Raw genomic sequence first — 14,053 nt, forward strand, 5'->3', positions numbered from 1 at the left:
CCCCCAGCTCGCCCTACCTGCAGAGGGGGGCTGCCCCCCACTTCAGCGGTGTGCAGCTTCCCCTCGGCATCACTGCCACGGCTGCCAGCTCTCGCCTGGGTCTTGCTCGATGCCTGGCCGCCAGCTTTCCGGCGTGGGGACAGTGCTTTGTCCACCCTGGAGGGCTTTTTCAGCCCCACTCCCCCTGGCTGGACCTTTGCCCCTGCACCAGGCTGGCTCTCCTCGAGGGGCCGGGGGGTAGCCAGCCCTGCTTCGCCACTCCCCCCTCTCCCTGCCACAGTGCTCCCGCCTCCCTCGTGGCCACTGTTTGTCCCCAGGGTGGTGGTGCAGTCTCCCTCGCTTGTCCCAGGGGAGGCCACAGTGGTCCCCAGGCGGATGCTGGCCCTCTTGGCTGGGTCAGCAGCAGCAGCCTCCTTGTCACCCTCCTGGCGGGGGGTGGTGACAGCCGGGCGGCCCAGCCTCCCCCTGGACCTCTGCCCCTCACCTCTCACCTCCTTGTCATCATACTCACGGCCACCAGCCCCCATGGGGACAGTAACATGACCACCAGAAACCCTCCAGGGGCTGGGGGCCACCGGTCCTTCCCCATCACCGGTAGTGGTGGCACCATCCTCATCATCTCCTGTGGGACGGCTGTCTGCAGGGCTGCTGGTCACTCTGTCCCCATGGCTTGGGGTGGCTGTAGTGGCTGGTCCTTCAGGCTGCCTGCGAGCAGGGGTATTGTCATCGTCATCACCATCACGTGCAGTGGCAACATCCAACCTGGGTGTGGGGCTTCTGGTCCCCATGGTGAGGATGCTGTCATCCTCACTACCAACAGTGGCACTGGCCAGGGTGGTTTCTCGTTCCCCCACACGGATGTTGGCCTTCCCAATGAAGATGTTGACCTCGTCGTCTGCATTCGGAGAGATTTGGGTGATGCTGGTGCTGCCCACCTTTCCCTGGGTGATGGTGACACTGCCAGACTCAGGAATGTAAGCATATTCATCCACACCTTTGGCGTCAACTTGAAAATCCTCCGTCTTCTCAGTGACAGAGGAAAGAGCAGCACCTCCTGTCCCTTCGCCCTGCACAGCATCCTCCTGCCCTCGGCCAGGGATGGTGGCCTCACCACTGCCCTCATCCCCAGCCCCTCCAGTGGTGAGGGTCTTCTCCCTCCCAGCTGTCATAGGCCCCTCTATGGGGACCCAAATTGGGGCACCGTCATCGCCATCCCCGCTCCTGATACCCGACCTGTTCCCCAGCACTGCCCCGCCAGGGTGTCCGCCATGGGGGAGGATGGGAACACCACCATCAACTTCAACCACCAAATCCAGGTCACCGCTGCCCTCTGAGCTGGCTGGGGTGGGACCCACAATGCCAACACCGCTGCGCGCCCGTGTGCTGGTGCCCGTACGAGGACCACGGGCATCCCCCGCAATGCTCGTGATGCTGTGGTTTTCAGTCTTGAAGCCAGTCTCATTCTCCGTCACCTCAGTGCCACCATCACTACCTTGCTCCGGGGCTGCCCCATCCTCTGTCGGCCCTTGCCTGGCATCGTCCTCACCCAGCTGGCGTATGGGGCCGGTGCTCTGGCTGTTGGCCTCTTCCTTCTGCATGGCACACACAAGGGAGAGGTCAGGGCCACCCCAATGCCCACCAGATGTGTGGGGTCCTGCCCAACCACCTCCTCACCTCTATCTGTGTCTGGTTCCTCTGTGTCAAAAAGGAGTAGACATATTTGAAAAGGTAGAAGCCATGGTTGGCATTGCAGCCTTTCAGCAGTATCTGTGAGGGGGAGAAAAAAAAAAACCTGAAACCCGCATTTTTTTTTATTAAAAGTGGTGGGATGAGCTACCTCTGCTGGGCCCAGTGCCATAGCAGGGTCCTGCCAGCACCCACTGGCACCCATGGCACCAGAGTCCCCAGGGCGTTTTCTGTCTTTGCTTGCTTTCAGGAACTGTGAGGTTGTTTGTTTTGTTTTGTTTTGTTTTTCTGCAAGGCAGCCTATGGCTTGAATAAACGACCTGGTTGATGGTCCTATTGGATACGAGTGATGGGACCTACAGCAGCTGAAGCACTGGAAGGACAGCAGCTGGCTTGCAACAGGGAAAAACAGGCATTTTTTTCCATGCTACTCATCTGAATTTTGCTCCTGGTGCATTTGATGCCAATACATCTTGAAAAAACCTTGTAGCAACTGGGCCTGGGACTTTTACAACCTCACCTGTGGGTACATGAAGCATTTGTGTCGTGGAGCTGGGAAGGGGCTTGAAGGAGGAAGCCCTCACCTCGTCTGAGCACGTCACACCTTTCCCCTCCCCTGCCATTCATAAGGGGCTGCTCAGACATTTCTCTCCCATGTCTCCACCAAACACTGGACCCCAGAGGCGAGGAGACCACTGGTGTCTCTTCCTGCGGCTCTGCCCTCCGAAAGTGGTGCTTCCTCCCCATGTGCCGGTGCAGGGCACGCCCAAAACGTACCCGGTGCTGTCCCACGCAGTTCCCACCAGCTCTCCCAGGCAGCGGTGGCGGTGGCACCTGCGGGCAGCAAAACACAAGGAGATCTTCAGCATCAAACACTGCCCCAGCATTCAGGCAGCTGCCAATGCCTGCTGCCAGCTGCCTGTCATCCAGGGAAGGGTGGGAAAACTGTGTCGGTGAACTAATAAATTGCCAGGTACCATCTGGGGTGCTGTCTTAAAGCTTGCAATAGTAGGAAAGGTCAGAAACCCATTTTCAGGGTCTGAAAAATATGGCAAATTTTGCTACAGCATGCTTTTGTTTGTATGTTACTTTCAATAGAGTATCGTCAGTTTGCAAATACCCTTTCCCCAGATTCAGCTGCAGAGTGTTTTTATTGCAGAGCAGTTTCAATATGTTGCACCACTGCTCGTGCCACAACACTCCAACTTACAGATTTAACTGTGCTGGGAGCCTGGAGCTAGTTAACTGGGAGAAATTCCCAGCATTTGCAGTGATTAGCCAGGTTTCTTCACTTGCTTGCAAGCTTCTGGCTTCCCCTGATTATCCTCACATCTTTTGGGATCTATTAGCCAATACATCCCTTGGGGATGTGGGACCCAGGGGTGTGAGCATCCCATGAACTCCACCAAGTCATTTGGGTCATTTCCCTGCCTGCCACTCTGGTGTCAGCAAAATCAGCCCCTGAAGCACCCCAAACCCACCTGAAACAGGCAGAAAGGCACCTCAGATTATTTAATATTCCCAGGTGATTCTATTGTTTGTGAACAATGTCATGGGCTGGGTTACAGCCTCGGTTATGTGAGAGTATTAACTATCACTTTTCTGCACCCCTATCTGAAAAGCAAATCTGCACTGATTTATTGCCTCCCCAGCCCTGTGCTGCCCTGTGACAGGCCCAGTTGTGCAAGCTTACCTGGGTGGCTAAAGGACACACAGCAGGACCCAACCCTCAGAAAAGACGTGTTTTCCCTCCCTGTTGCTCAGTCAGAAAAGCAAGCCTTTGCTAAGAACATATTTTCACTCTAGCTGTGTATTTAATATGTTGGGCAACAGTTATGCAGGACAAAAGAGGCTGCTATTAAATTTATCTTAGTTTACCCTTTGTTTTGTTTATATCTGTCTGAATTTCACATTGGAAGAGCTGGAACATGACTGCAAATGCCCCTCCAACATCTACCCACATGAGTAAGACGAGTATCTTCCCCTTCCCATGGCTCCACTCAGGCTGTTCCCAGGCCAAAAGCTCTGGGTAGATCCTAAATCTGCAGAAATCAAGGGGAAGAGTCGCAGCAACCCGAACCAGTCCTTGTGCAATGCCCAGACAGCTAAATTTTAGGGATGGGCTCAGGGAAGTCAGTGCTAATATGTTTTTCCTGATGGGTTCACCTCTGTGCCTCAAAAAAAAAAAAAACCAAAAAAACCCACAACAAATCCCAGGTGCTATATACAAGTACAACTCATTTTCCTGCTACTGAAAGCATGCCAGGGCACACCAGGTAGTGAACTTTTGGCAGCACGCTGGGGAGAGCCATACTCACGGGTGTCGAGATGGCCATGCTGAGCAGGCACAGGCACAGGAGGGCTGTTTGCATCTTGGGCAGCTCCTGGGGGGCACAAAACAGAGCATTATCACCAGAGCTTGTCTTCCCAGGACTTGCCATCGCCCACACTCCTGGTCAAGCAGCAACCAAAAAGCTCCTGCCATCCCAAAGCCTCCATGGTGGCAGGGTTATCCAGTCACCCTGGCTTTCCCGGGGCTTTGCAGCACCCCTCGACATCGCTCTGCCTCTCTGCACCCCTCACAGTGAAGGAGATGCTCTTGCCTTGTGCACATGATGGTGAGGCAAGGGCATGTAGACAGCCACAGCAGTACGGAGCCTGGCACTCCCGACACCGGGCATTAAAGCTGCTAAACTCATTCCTTCAAAGTGGCTTATGTGGTTATTTGCAATAAACCACTATAGTCTGAAACACACATTTGTAAGTCTGAAGTAAGAAACTTGCATGGTGTTTTCAACAGCTCTGTCAGTTAATAATTCTTGTCTGAAATTACCAGGAAAGCGAGAAGTTTCTGAGGATTTTCTCTTTCCTTGTTTTCCCTGGTACACAAGCCTTACCCTCGCTAGCACTGACAAAGCAGTCCTGCTAACATTGCGGGGACCAATAGGCTGTTGGTTTCTTAGGCTAGACACAGGAAGAAATTTTACACTGAGGGTGGTAAAACACTGGCTCAGGTTGCCCAGAGAGGTGGTGGATGCTCCATCCCTGGAAACATCCCAGGCCAGGCTGGATGGGGCTCTGAACAACCTGATCTGGTTGAAGATGTCCCTGCTCATTGCAGGGAGTTGGACTAGATAAGCTTTAAAGGTTCCTTCCAACTCAAACTAGTCTACGATTCTATAATTCTATTATTCTATAGCTGTTACACCCGTTGGCCCTGGCTGGGGCTGGCAAGTCGAGCCTAGAGAATATTTTCAGCCATGCAAGCATTGCTACAGAAAACACGGGAGGGGAAGTCATGCAGGAGGCTCAGCAGTACAAAGTAAGGTCAGATCAAGAAAGCATGACAGAGAGATGCGCATGGCCAAGGCTTGGGCCATCTCCCTGTCCCCACCATGGCTTGCCCAGAGAAAAAGTGGGAGATGCTCTGCTCAGGAAGGGCTGGGGAGAGACAGGACAGGCAACTAAGGTAAGAAGATTACCTTTCGCTGTCGGAGGCAGATCCCAGCGGCAGACCGTGGAGGCTGTGCCCACTTTGCTGAAATTTAAAGTTGGCCCCCAGGCTCGCAGAGCCAATCAGCTCCTGCCCAGCGACATTTGTCAGGGCTGACAGCACCCGCAGATAACCAGGGGGAGTAATTTCCAGCTAAAAATGTGTTTGTGGTGGAAGACAGCTATCAAATGTTCCACCTGGCTGGATAAACAGAAAGCATGGTTTATAAATATCTGTTCTGAAGGCGAAATTGCTCGATGATTAGCGTAGATCTTAGCACGCTGCACGTCCAGCCTGGTTACTGATAAGGGGGGTGGGGGGTGCTGCAGGTTGCAGGGTGTTCACCGTGACCAACACAGGAAAGCTGCCAGGGCTGCAGAAAGGGAAGGGTGATCTACTGAGCCCAGATGCCACAACTGGCAACACTGGCCAAGCCACTAGCCACTGACACGGTGTAGCCCCCAACACTTGCTTTTTGGCTTTCAACCTCAACTCCCCTGTCCTAAGCCTGGTGAAAATTCAAAATAGAAGAGCAGTAAAAATGAAAAAAAAAAAAAAAAAAAGTCCATTTTTCCAGGCACTGCTGGCACAGGTCCCTTTGAATCCACTTTTGCTGTGGGAGGGTGTCACAAAGATGTACACAATGTAGGAGCTCTCCTCTAGTTTTGGTGGTATTGCTGGTCGCTTACGTGTACACCAAGCGGGGTTCCCCCTGCTGCGGCCATCCTGGCTCAACCGCTCCCTTGTGGTGACAATGACAGCAGCTCCCATCCCACCCACCACCCTGCTGCAACCCAAACCCTGGGAGAGGGCACAACCATTGCATTAACACCAGACGTGCTTAAACCATCAGCATCCAGCTCTCAGCTGGGAGCGAACCTTGGAGCCAGGAGGAAACTCACCCTTTTCCCTGGCTGGGGAGCTGTGGTTGGATGCTGCCCCATGTGTACCGGAGCGGCCACCATGCCTTGGCCCATGGAGACAGAGCTTTGGCTGGGTGCCCGGGACTGGAGGAGGGCCTGACGCACGTGGGGCCAGGCTGGGCACCCCGTGGGAGCAGGATGCAACCCCTAGCAGCACCAGGGCACTTTGTCCTTGCCAGTTCCCTGACGTCTTTGGATTCTCGTGTCTCCCTCACCGGCTGTGAACAGGTGCAGGGTTGCACAGCGTCGCCGGAGGGATCTGGCCCCAGGAGTGCCCACCCTGCAGGCAGCATCCCCCACCAGCTGCAGCCTGACTTGGGCATGTGGAGGAGGCTTTGTACAGCAGCCAGCAACTCGCTGCTGCAGGAACAGAAACCCATTTTGCAGTCAGACCTACCTCAGGAGCTGAACACAAGTTTCTTTTCCAGGAGCTCCAGGGCAGTAAGCTGTGAGAGCAGCCAGCATGGTGCAGAAGAGCCACAGCTTTTCCTAAATGGGGGCACCTGCCTGAAACCTGTCGGGATTCAGTCCTTCCCCATCCCTGGCGCTGAACCACACCTGACCAAGTCCACACTCCCACAGGGAGGTGATGCTCTGTGCACCACAAGCTGGTCATCCCCATCCCTGATGCAGGAGGTAAGTGAATGCCTTGCTGTCACCACAACAGCTCTACCTTGCCCTGGGGATGAGTGGGCAGGGAGAGACACAGACTATTTTGGCCTGCAGCGCCAGTGTCCGAAACACACATCTGAGGTGACTGACCCACATGCACGGTGCAGGGATGCAGAAACAAAGCTCTCATTACAGGGGTGTGCACCTACAGCTGGTGATGCATGGAAAGAGAAATTAGTGTCTTCACCTTTATTAATATTGCCTGGTGGGTGGTCAGGCCACAGGAGGCATGCTACCAAGGAGTGGAAGACATGGTGAAATTATCATTCACCCACACAGGGCAAATTCACATCGACACTACTGGATTTGCATAAGATGTGAGAGTAATGCATAGAACCATAGAATCATTTTGCTTGGAAAAGACCTTCAAGACCATTAAGTCCAACTGTTAACCTAACTCTAGCACTAAACCATGTCCCTAAGAACCTCATCTACACATCTTTTATCCACCTCCAGGGATGGTGACTCCACCACTTCCCTGGGCAGCCTGTTCCAATGCCTGACAACCCTTTCTGTAAAGTATTTTTTTCTAATCTCCAATCTAAGCCTCCCCTGGCACAACTTGAAGGCATTTCCTCTTGTCCTATCACTTGCTATAATACTTGGAGAAGAGACCAAACACCCTCCATGCTACAGTCTCCTTTCAGGCAGTTGTAGAGAGCGATAAGGTCTCTCTTCAGCTGCCTTTTTTCTAGTTGAATTCCACAGCAATGACCCCAAAAATGCCCTTCCATTTTTCAGATGGGACTCTACAGAGGCTTTCCTCATTAGCCTTTTTGTTCCTCCCTCCTTTTGTGTGCATCTCTGCTGGAATAAAAAGATTAAACTCAGTCCGAGGAGCACAAGCACCTGCAGCCCCTCAGCCCACCAAGCACTGCTCTTCACTCACTGACCCCAGCAAATTCAGCAGCAAACCCTTGCTTACGAACAGAGCTCAGTTCAGTTGCTTTATTTCAATTCCGCTTTGCGAGTTACAAAAAAGCAGCCTGGGACAGAGCCAGTGCATGCTGCGAGCTGCCCAGTGTCCCCTCCAGCGAGCCTCGAGGTGCACGTTCCTGAGTGGGATGGGGCAGGTGGGGGGCAGCACTGGGGCTGCCCCGCTGCCCGCTCACTGGTTGTAGTAGTAATCCTGGCCATACACGTCGTAGCCATGCCCCTTGTAGTAGCCGTACTCGTCCTCGTAGGCCCGGTAGCTGTCCCCACGGGCGTACTCATCCTGCTCCCCATAGCTGCCATCGGTGGCACCCTCGTCCCCACGGCCATGGCCTCCAGCTGTCACCTCATACTCCCACTGCTCCCCAGCTGTGGTGGCATCTGTGGGTGCCTGGTCTCCCACGGTGGTGGCCTGGGACAGCCCCTCTTCAACGGTGGTGCTGGCAACAGTGGTGGCTTCGGTTTCCTCCTCCTCCTCCTCCTCCTCCTCCTCCTCTTCCTCTTCTTCTTCCTCCTCTTCTTCCTCCTCCTCCTCAGCCACTGCAGTACCATTGTTATGAGGTCCATTTGCCCCCTCGGTGGTGTTGGTGCTTGTGCCATTGATGCTGTTCTCGTTCTCGGCTACTTCTTCCTCCTCCTCCTCTTCCTCCTCATTTTCATCACTGTCTTCATTTTCGGAGTCCTCCCCCTTGCCGACAGCACCGTTCCTGCTCCCGTTCTGGGGCCCTTGGCAGCCCTTGCCCTGGTGGGAGGAAATAACGCAGCATCAGGCGCATGTCAGGGGGTTGCAGATTTTGGGTGCTGTGCAGCAAGGGGCAGCTGAGCATCCCCCTGTGGCTCACACGGCAAGGCTGCCTTTGTGGGATGCCCCTTCCAAACCCTCAACCAGGTTACCACCCAGAGCTTGACATCTTGTACAGCAAACCTCCAAACAGAAATGGGCTGCAGGGCATCCCACAGGTACAAGCAGGCATGCAGTGAATGCTCCCCCCTCCACGAGTGCTCCCCTCCAGCCCCCCCAAACTGCACCTGCTGGAGGGATGTGATGTCCCGTCCCAGCCCGCCTTGGCTGTCCCCAGGGGCTGCTCCGGCAGGACGACCAGCTACCTCAGTGCCAGCATGGGACGGCTCCTGCAGGGACAGGGGTAGGAAGGGGCAGGGGTCAGCAGTGGGAGCACAGCTTTACAAAGCATTTAAAGGTTTGCTTTTGAAGTTTTCTCCCCATTTCCCATAAACAGAGAAAGCCACAGGGGCACTACATGCAGACCCACTGCACACTGAGTATAGATAGCTGGTGACAGTGTGGCAGCTCAAAGCCAAGTGCGAACCCAAACCCCACCAGAAATAAGCCATCAGCACCATTTGGCCCCAGAAACTATGCAGGAATCTTTCATTGGTATGCATGACAGTCCGTGCTGCTAAAAAAGAAAATTAATTTAACCCAAATACAAGCAGAACCCGGAGCAATCAGTGGGACAGCCTGGGAAGAGGAGCAGCACATTGTCACCCGCTGTGGTGGGGACACACAGTGTCACTGCCACCTCTGCCTCAGGCAGTCCCCACTGCTCACGTGCCCTGGCATTTTGGACAAACTCAGATGCTTAAAATACTGGTGCATGTGAAGCCAGTGAAAACCCAGGCTGTTTTCCTCCCCAAAATTGCACTATGCAGCTGGCCATGCTGATGGGAATGATTCTCCTCCTCATACAGCAGCTACAAACAGCTACTGCATTCCTGCACATCACCTGACGTCTTCCTTGGGAATGAAATTCCCCCCTTGGCTGTCTCATCCCACGAGTCACAATCATCCCCAGTGATCACAGTAGTATTGGAGAGCAACAGGCAGCAAGGAGCAAATTGCAGGGAGGTGCCTGGACTGGCACGCTGTAACCCAGCCCCAGGTGGGCCTCTAAAAGGAGTTTTAAGACAATAGGCCTGATAACACAGGTTTCCAAGCATGCAGGATCCCAGTCTCAAAGCACCTGTGTGCCTGAGACCATTGGATTATTTTCGAGTATTTGCAGGCCACTGAGGCACAAGAGACCTTTGTAATCCCCGGCGCTAAATTTTGGACCTGGGTGACTCTGGCAAATGCAGCAGAGCCCAACCTCATATTGACCCAGCAGACAGGAGCAGAGTGTAACTGGGCTGGGCTGGTACAAATGTGCATTTCCCAATATAGCATGAGTTTGTGTCACTCCACATGCACATGTGTGGACCATAACTATGTTTTCCACAGCAATTTTATCAGCTCTGCGGGGTCAAAACACCCTGAGAGGGGAAGGTAAGAGGAATCTTTACAGGGTCTTTTGCCTTGGGACTAAGCCTCCCTGCTTCTGCACTTTGGCCCGTCCTGCTCCCTTCTGAGCCACCAAAAATGGAAACCTGGAAAGTTTGTCTCAGGGTGGTTTGGTGTGTCCTCCGCCCATCTTCTTTAACAACAGAACAAAAAGGGGAAAAAAAATACAAAAAATAATAAAATAAAACCAAGGGTAGAAAATCCAGTTGCATCCAGAGCGCAAGGCTGTGGGCGGTCAGCAGCCACAAGTGCTGATGAGCAGAGACTACAAAACCAAAGAGAGTTCCCGAGTTCCTGTATTTGTTTTTTTTTTCTGGTTTGCTGGAAGAAGGGCCACAGGAGTACTCACCCCTGCATCCTCCTCCTCCGAGCCATCCCCCTCTTCCTCCGATGAATCGCTGTTCTGAGGAGAGGGAAAACCAAGCTGTAGCCGGGCTGGTGGGTCACCATCAGTGTCCCGAGTGTGACAGTTTCAGCCCAGCCCTGCAGGCCAGTGGCAGGTGGGTGCAGACCATGCCCCCTGTCCCATTTGGGCTGATATGTCCATGTTTGGCAGGTGGTGAAAGCATCAGTGACCCCTCCGAAGCACCCACCTGGTACCGTCGCTGCGGAGGATGCAGGTAGGCGTATCTGTATAGGTAATACCGGTGCCTGTTCTTGAACACCTATGGGAAAAAGGGGCAAATCCCATCAGTTTGAGGGCCTGGGTACAGAAGTAATCAAAACGTCCCCCCTCAAAGCCAGTGCCATGTGGGGAGGGATGCGCACGGGATGGTACCCTACCGCATTTTCTTCCGAGTCATCCGACTTGGCTCGCCGCAGCCAGCTCTTGACCTGAGGGAAAGGTGGGGTTGATGCACACCCCTCAAAAGCCTGGTGAGGGGATAGGGTTCCCCCCAATCCACCCAGCAACTCACCGAGAAGGCGCATGCCATCCCCACCAGGCAGATGAAGACCAGGGCAGTCCTCATGGCTGCTTTTTCTAGGAATGGCAAAACACACCGAGGGCTGGCTTTTCAGTTCAAAAGCGCCGTCACTACCCCAAACCGTACATGTGTTTGTGTCTGCACAGGCGAAGAGGGAGAAGAGTGGCTGGCCTCCAGCCACCTCTCGATGGGGTCACCCAACCCCTCTGGAGATCCAAGTCCTTCTTTTTTTAGACAGATTTGCCTTAATTTCCATGAATACATCTTGGTTTTGCAAGAAGCCACAAAATACCAGAAAAATAAGTTTCACCTGGTAGCAGACAAATTGCTTTCCCCGAGCAGGACAACTTGCTCCTGCTTCCCCACTGCCTGCAAGCAAATGGGGAAAACCAAACCCTGCCCAAGATGCGACCATCCCACTGTAGTCATCTCCCCACACCTCTGCAACCTCCTCGGGCTCTGCCCAGAGAACAGTGCCCCCAGGAATTACACCACATTGAGGAAAAATAAATAAGCAAACAAATAAATGAATATAATCAGCTTCTGCAGTATGGCATTGACAAAACCAGCAGTAACAAGGCAACAATGCAAGAGGACCCCCCATAGGCATATCTGGGGGAGGCTTGGCTTTCCACGGGTCCAAGCTGCACCTCCTAAGCACCAAAACCTGGCCCGCCGCGCTCCGTCCCTGCCCCAGCAATGAGCGCACCAGACCTTTCCTGCAGTGCCCCAGCCTGCCTCCTCGGGGGATACTCCTGGCAGCCCCTGGCCTCAGCCAGGCCCATTGACCTTCCTTTTTCTTACCCTTCCCTCTGGCTAAATCCGCTATCAGCTATGCTGAGGTTTGGGGCGAGTTGTCCTTATACTTATCCGTACTTGAAGTTTCTCCATCTTTCCTTAACTCAAGGAAAACAACTGGCCACAAGCGAGTTTCTCTGGCTGTGCAGCCAGGCTCTGGATGCACATCCCTGCTGTCTGAAGCTTGAGTGTTTAACAAAGCCACAGACCCAGGAAAGGGCTAAAAGCAGCATCCAACCCCACCAGCAAGCCAAGCCCCCCACACCCGAAACCATGCAGAATGCAGACAGCAATGCACAACCTGTCTGGGAACAGCAGCAGCAAGCTTACCCGCTGTGGTGCTGATGGCTATCCGTGGAGTCAGCCGGCACAGATTTCCTCCTGCTGCTGCCCCGCCGGGATATAAAGTCTATTTTTGCACCCCCCCCCCCCAAGCCAGTCACCGCCCTGTGACGCCAGCCTGCCGGCATGCTCCAGAAAACCCCCAGATTTCAATGCCGACAGATTTGGTGCACAAACATAGCACCCCGTGCCACTGCCAAACCCGGGGAGGTTTGCACCGCAGCGCTTAATTGAGGGTCTGGCCTCAGAGGAACGGTGGCAAGGCCAGAGGGTATAATAACACTCTACATTTAAATTAAAATAAATATTGGGAAATCTGTCCTCAGAGGGTGTCTACCTCCCTTTTTGGGAAATTCTGTCACTGTTTTTTCAAGAAGGCAAAGAAGACCAACCTCAAAGGCGCAGCTTCATGGTCACTTGGGCAGAGCTGTTAGCCAAAAAAAGGGTAAATCTGAACAAGTCCCTCTCCAGGCTGCCTGCAGGGGTGAAACGGGCCTTGTGAAAGAAAAGTGCACTCCGATACAGGTGTAACCAAACCCCTTCGAGAGCCATTTCTGCCGTAGCGACACTACAAAATGCATGGTTGTTTTGTTTCTCATGCCCCCCAAACCACACAGAGCCATGTAGGGGCCAGCTAGGCCCCTTGCTCCCCAAAACCAGTTATTCCTCAGCTGAAACCTAATAGCTCTGTACACATCTCCAGCAAAGCAAAATAACTGCCTGGGGCAACAAAAATATGAACAATCTACTCTCACAGCCACCCAAAGCTCAGCAGTGACCTTGGTGGCAGGACATGACCACTGATGTGTGCAGGTGGCTGGGGGGTCACCTCTCCTGCCCTGTGCCCCGTGGCAGGGGGTGGGGACATGGGGGTGCCATGGCTGCCCCTTTGTACCTACCTCCTCTGGGATCTCACAGCATCACAGAGTGGCTGGGGTTGGAAGGGTCCTCTGGAGATCATCTGGTCCAACCCACTTGCCTAGTGTTGAGGGAAGGGGATGGGGGTCCCCTCACTAGGGTCACCCCTCACTAGGGTCACCTAGAACAGATCTCACAGGAATGTGTCCAGGTGGGTTTTGAATGTCTCCAGAGAAGGAGACTCCACAACCTCTCTGGGCAGCCTGTGCCAGTGCTTTGGCACCCTCAAAGGAAAGAAGTTTTTCCTCATATTCAGATGGAACCTCCCATGCTTCAGTCTGTGCCCATTGCCCCTCATCCACATGCAGAGGAGCCCAGTTTGGGTCTGAATTTGGTTGGGAAGCAAAGGATTTCCACTGAACCGAATTCCCAGGTTAGGATCAGAAAGACAAAGCTGCTTTTTTGTTATTGTTATTCTATCTTCTTGCTCATCAACAGGTACAGTGTGGGAAGTTGCTAACTGCAGATGAAACGCCATGCATGTCATGTGCATTTTGGGACCGAGAGGTCCCTTGCAGCCCCCACAGGGGTCCGGTAGCCCTGGTGGCAATCTGGGCCACCTGCAAACCCCAGGGCTGTAGGGTGCAGCTGCGCCTGCCCCATGGGCTTCAAAGCTCGCTGTGTCCCTGCGAGGAGAGGTGTAATTACAAGGGAGGCCTGGAGTTGGCTACGGCTTTCGGCCGGTGCTTCAGGCCAGGAAAACCCACACACAAAGAAAAAAAAATTCAGTGATGCAGTTTTCTAACGCCAACGCAGTGGCTTCTGGTAAAGAGAGATACCAACACCACGAGGGACATGGGGCTGGGGTGGCTGGAGGGCTTGCCCTTGGGGGGCTCAGTGTGGGGCACACAGGGCAGAGATGGTCCCGTGTTGTCACAGGCTGCCCCGTTCAGGAGAGCGGTAAGTGTGCACCAAGCTTTGAGCTTAAATTTAATCAGAACCAGGGAACAGAGGGTGCTCGTGGGAGGTGATTTTTAATGTAATTAAAGGGTTGCTGCTCCAGCCTTCTTAAAAAAAGAAAGCTGACTACAAAGATGCATATTTCACCCAAGATCCCTAAAAA

At 53.6% G+C, this 14,053-nt stretch overlaps 1 protein-coding gene across 1 annotated transcript; it reads right to left on the minus strand.

Annotated features, from left to right (window-relative positions):
- Nucleotides 1–7,882: 7,882 nt before the first annotated feature.
- IBSP (integrin binding sialoprotein) lies at nucleotides 7,883–10,977 on the minus strand (the record flags this gene model as incomplete). The annotated part of the gene is made up of 6 exons (XM_080344000.1): nucleotides 7,883–8,449; nucleotides 8,737–8,838; nucleotides 10,356–10,409; nucleotides 10,600–10,671; nucleotides 10,790–10,840; nucleotides 10,924–10,977. 6 exons carry the CDS (start codon nucleotides 10,975–10,977, stop codon nucleotides 7,883–7,885), a joined length of 900 nt encoding a protein of 299 aa, XP_080200126.1.
- Nucleotides 10,978–14,053: the final 3,076 nt, after the last annotated feature.

This window comes from Nesoenas mayeri (assembly GCF_963082525.1).
Source record: "Nesoenas mayeri genome assembly, chromosome: 4".
Lineage (NCBI taxonomy): Eukaryota > Metazoa > Chordata > Aves > Columbiformes > Columbidae > Nesoenas > Nesoenas mayeri.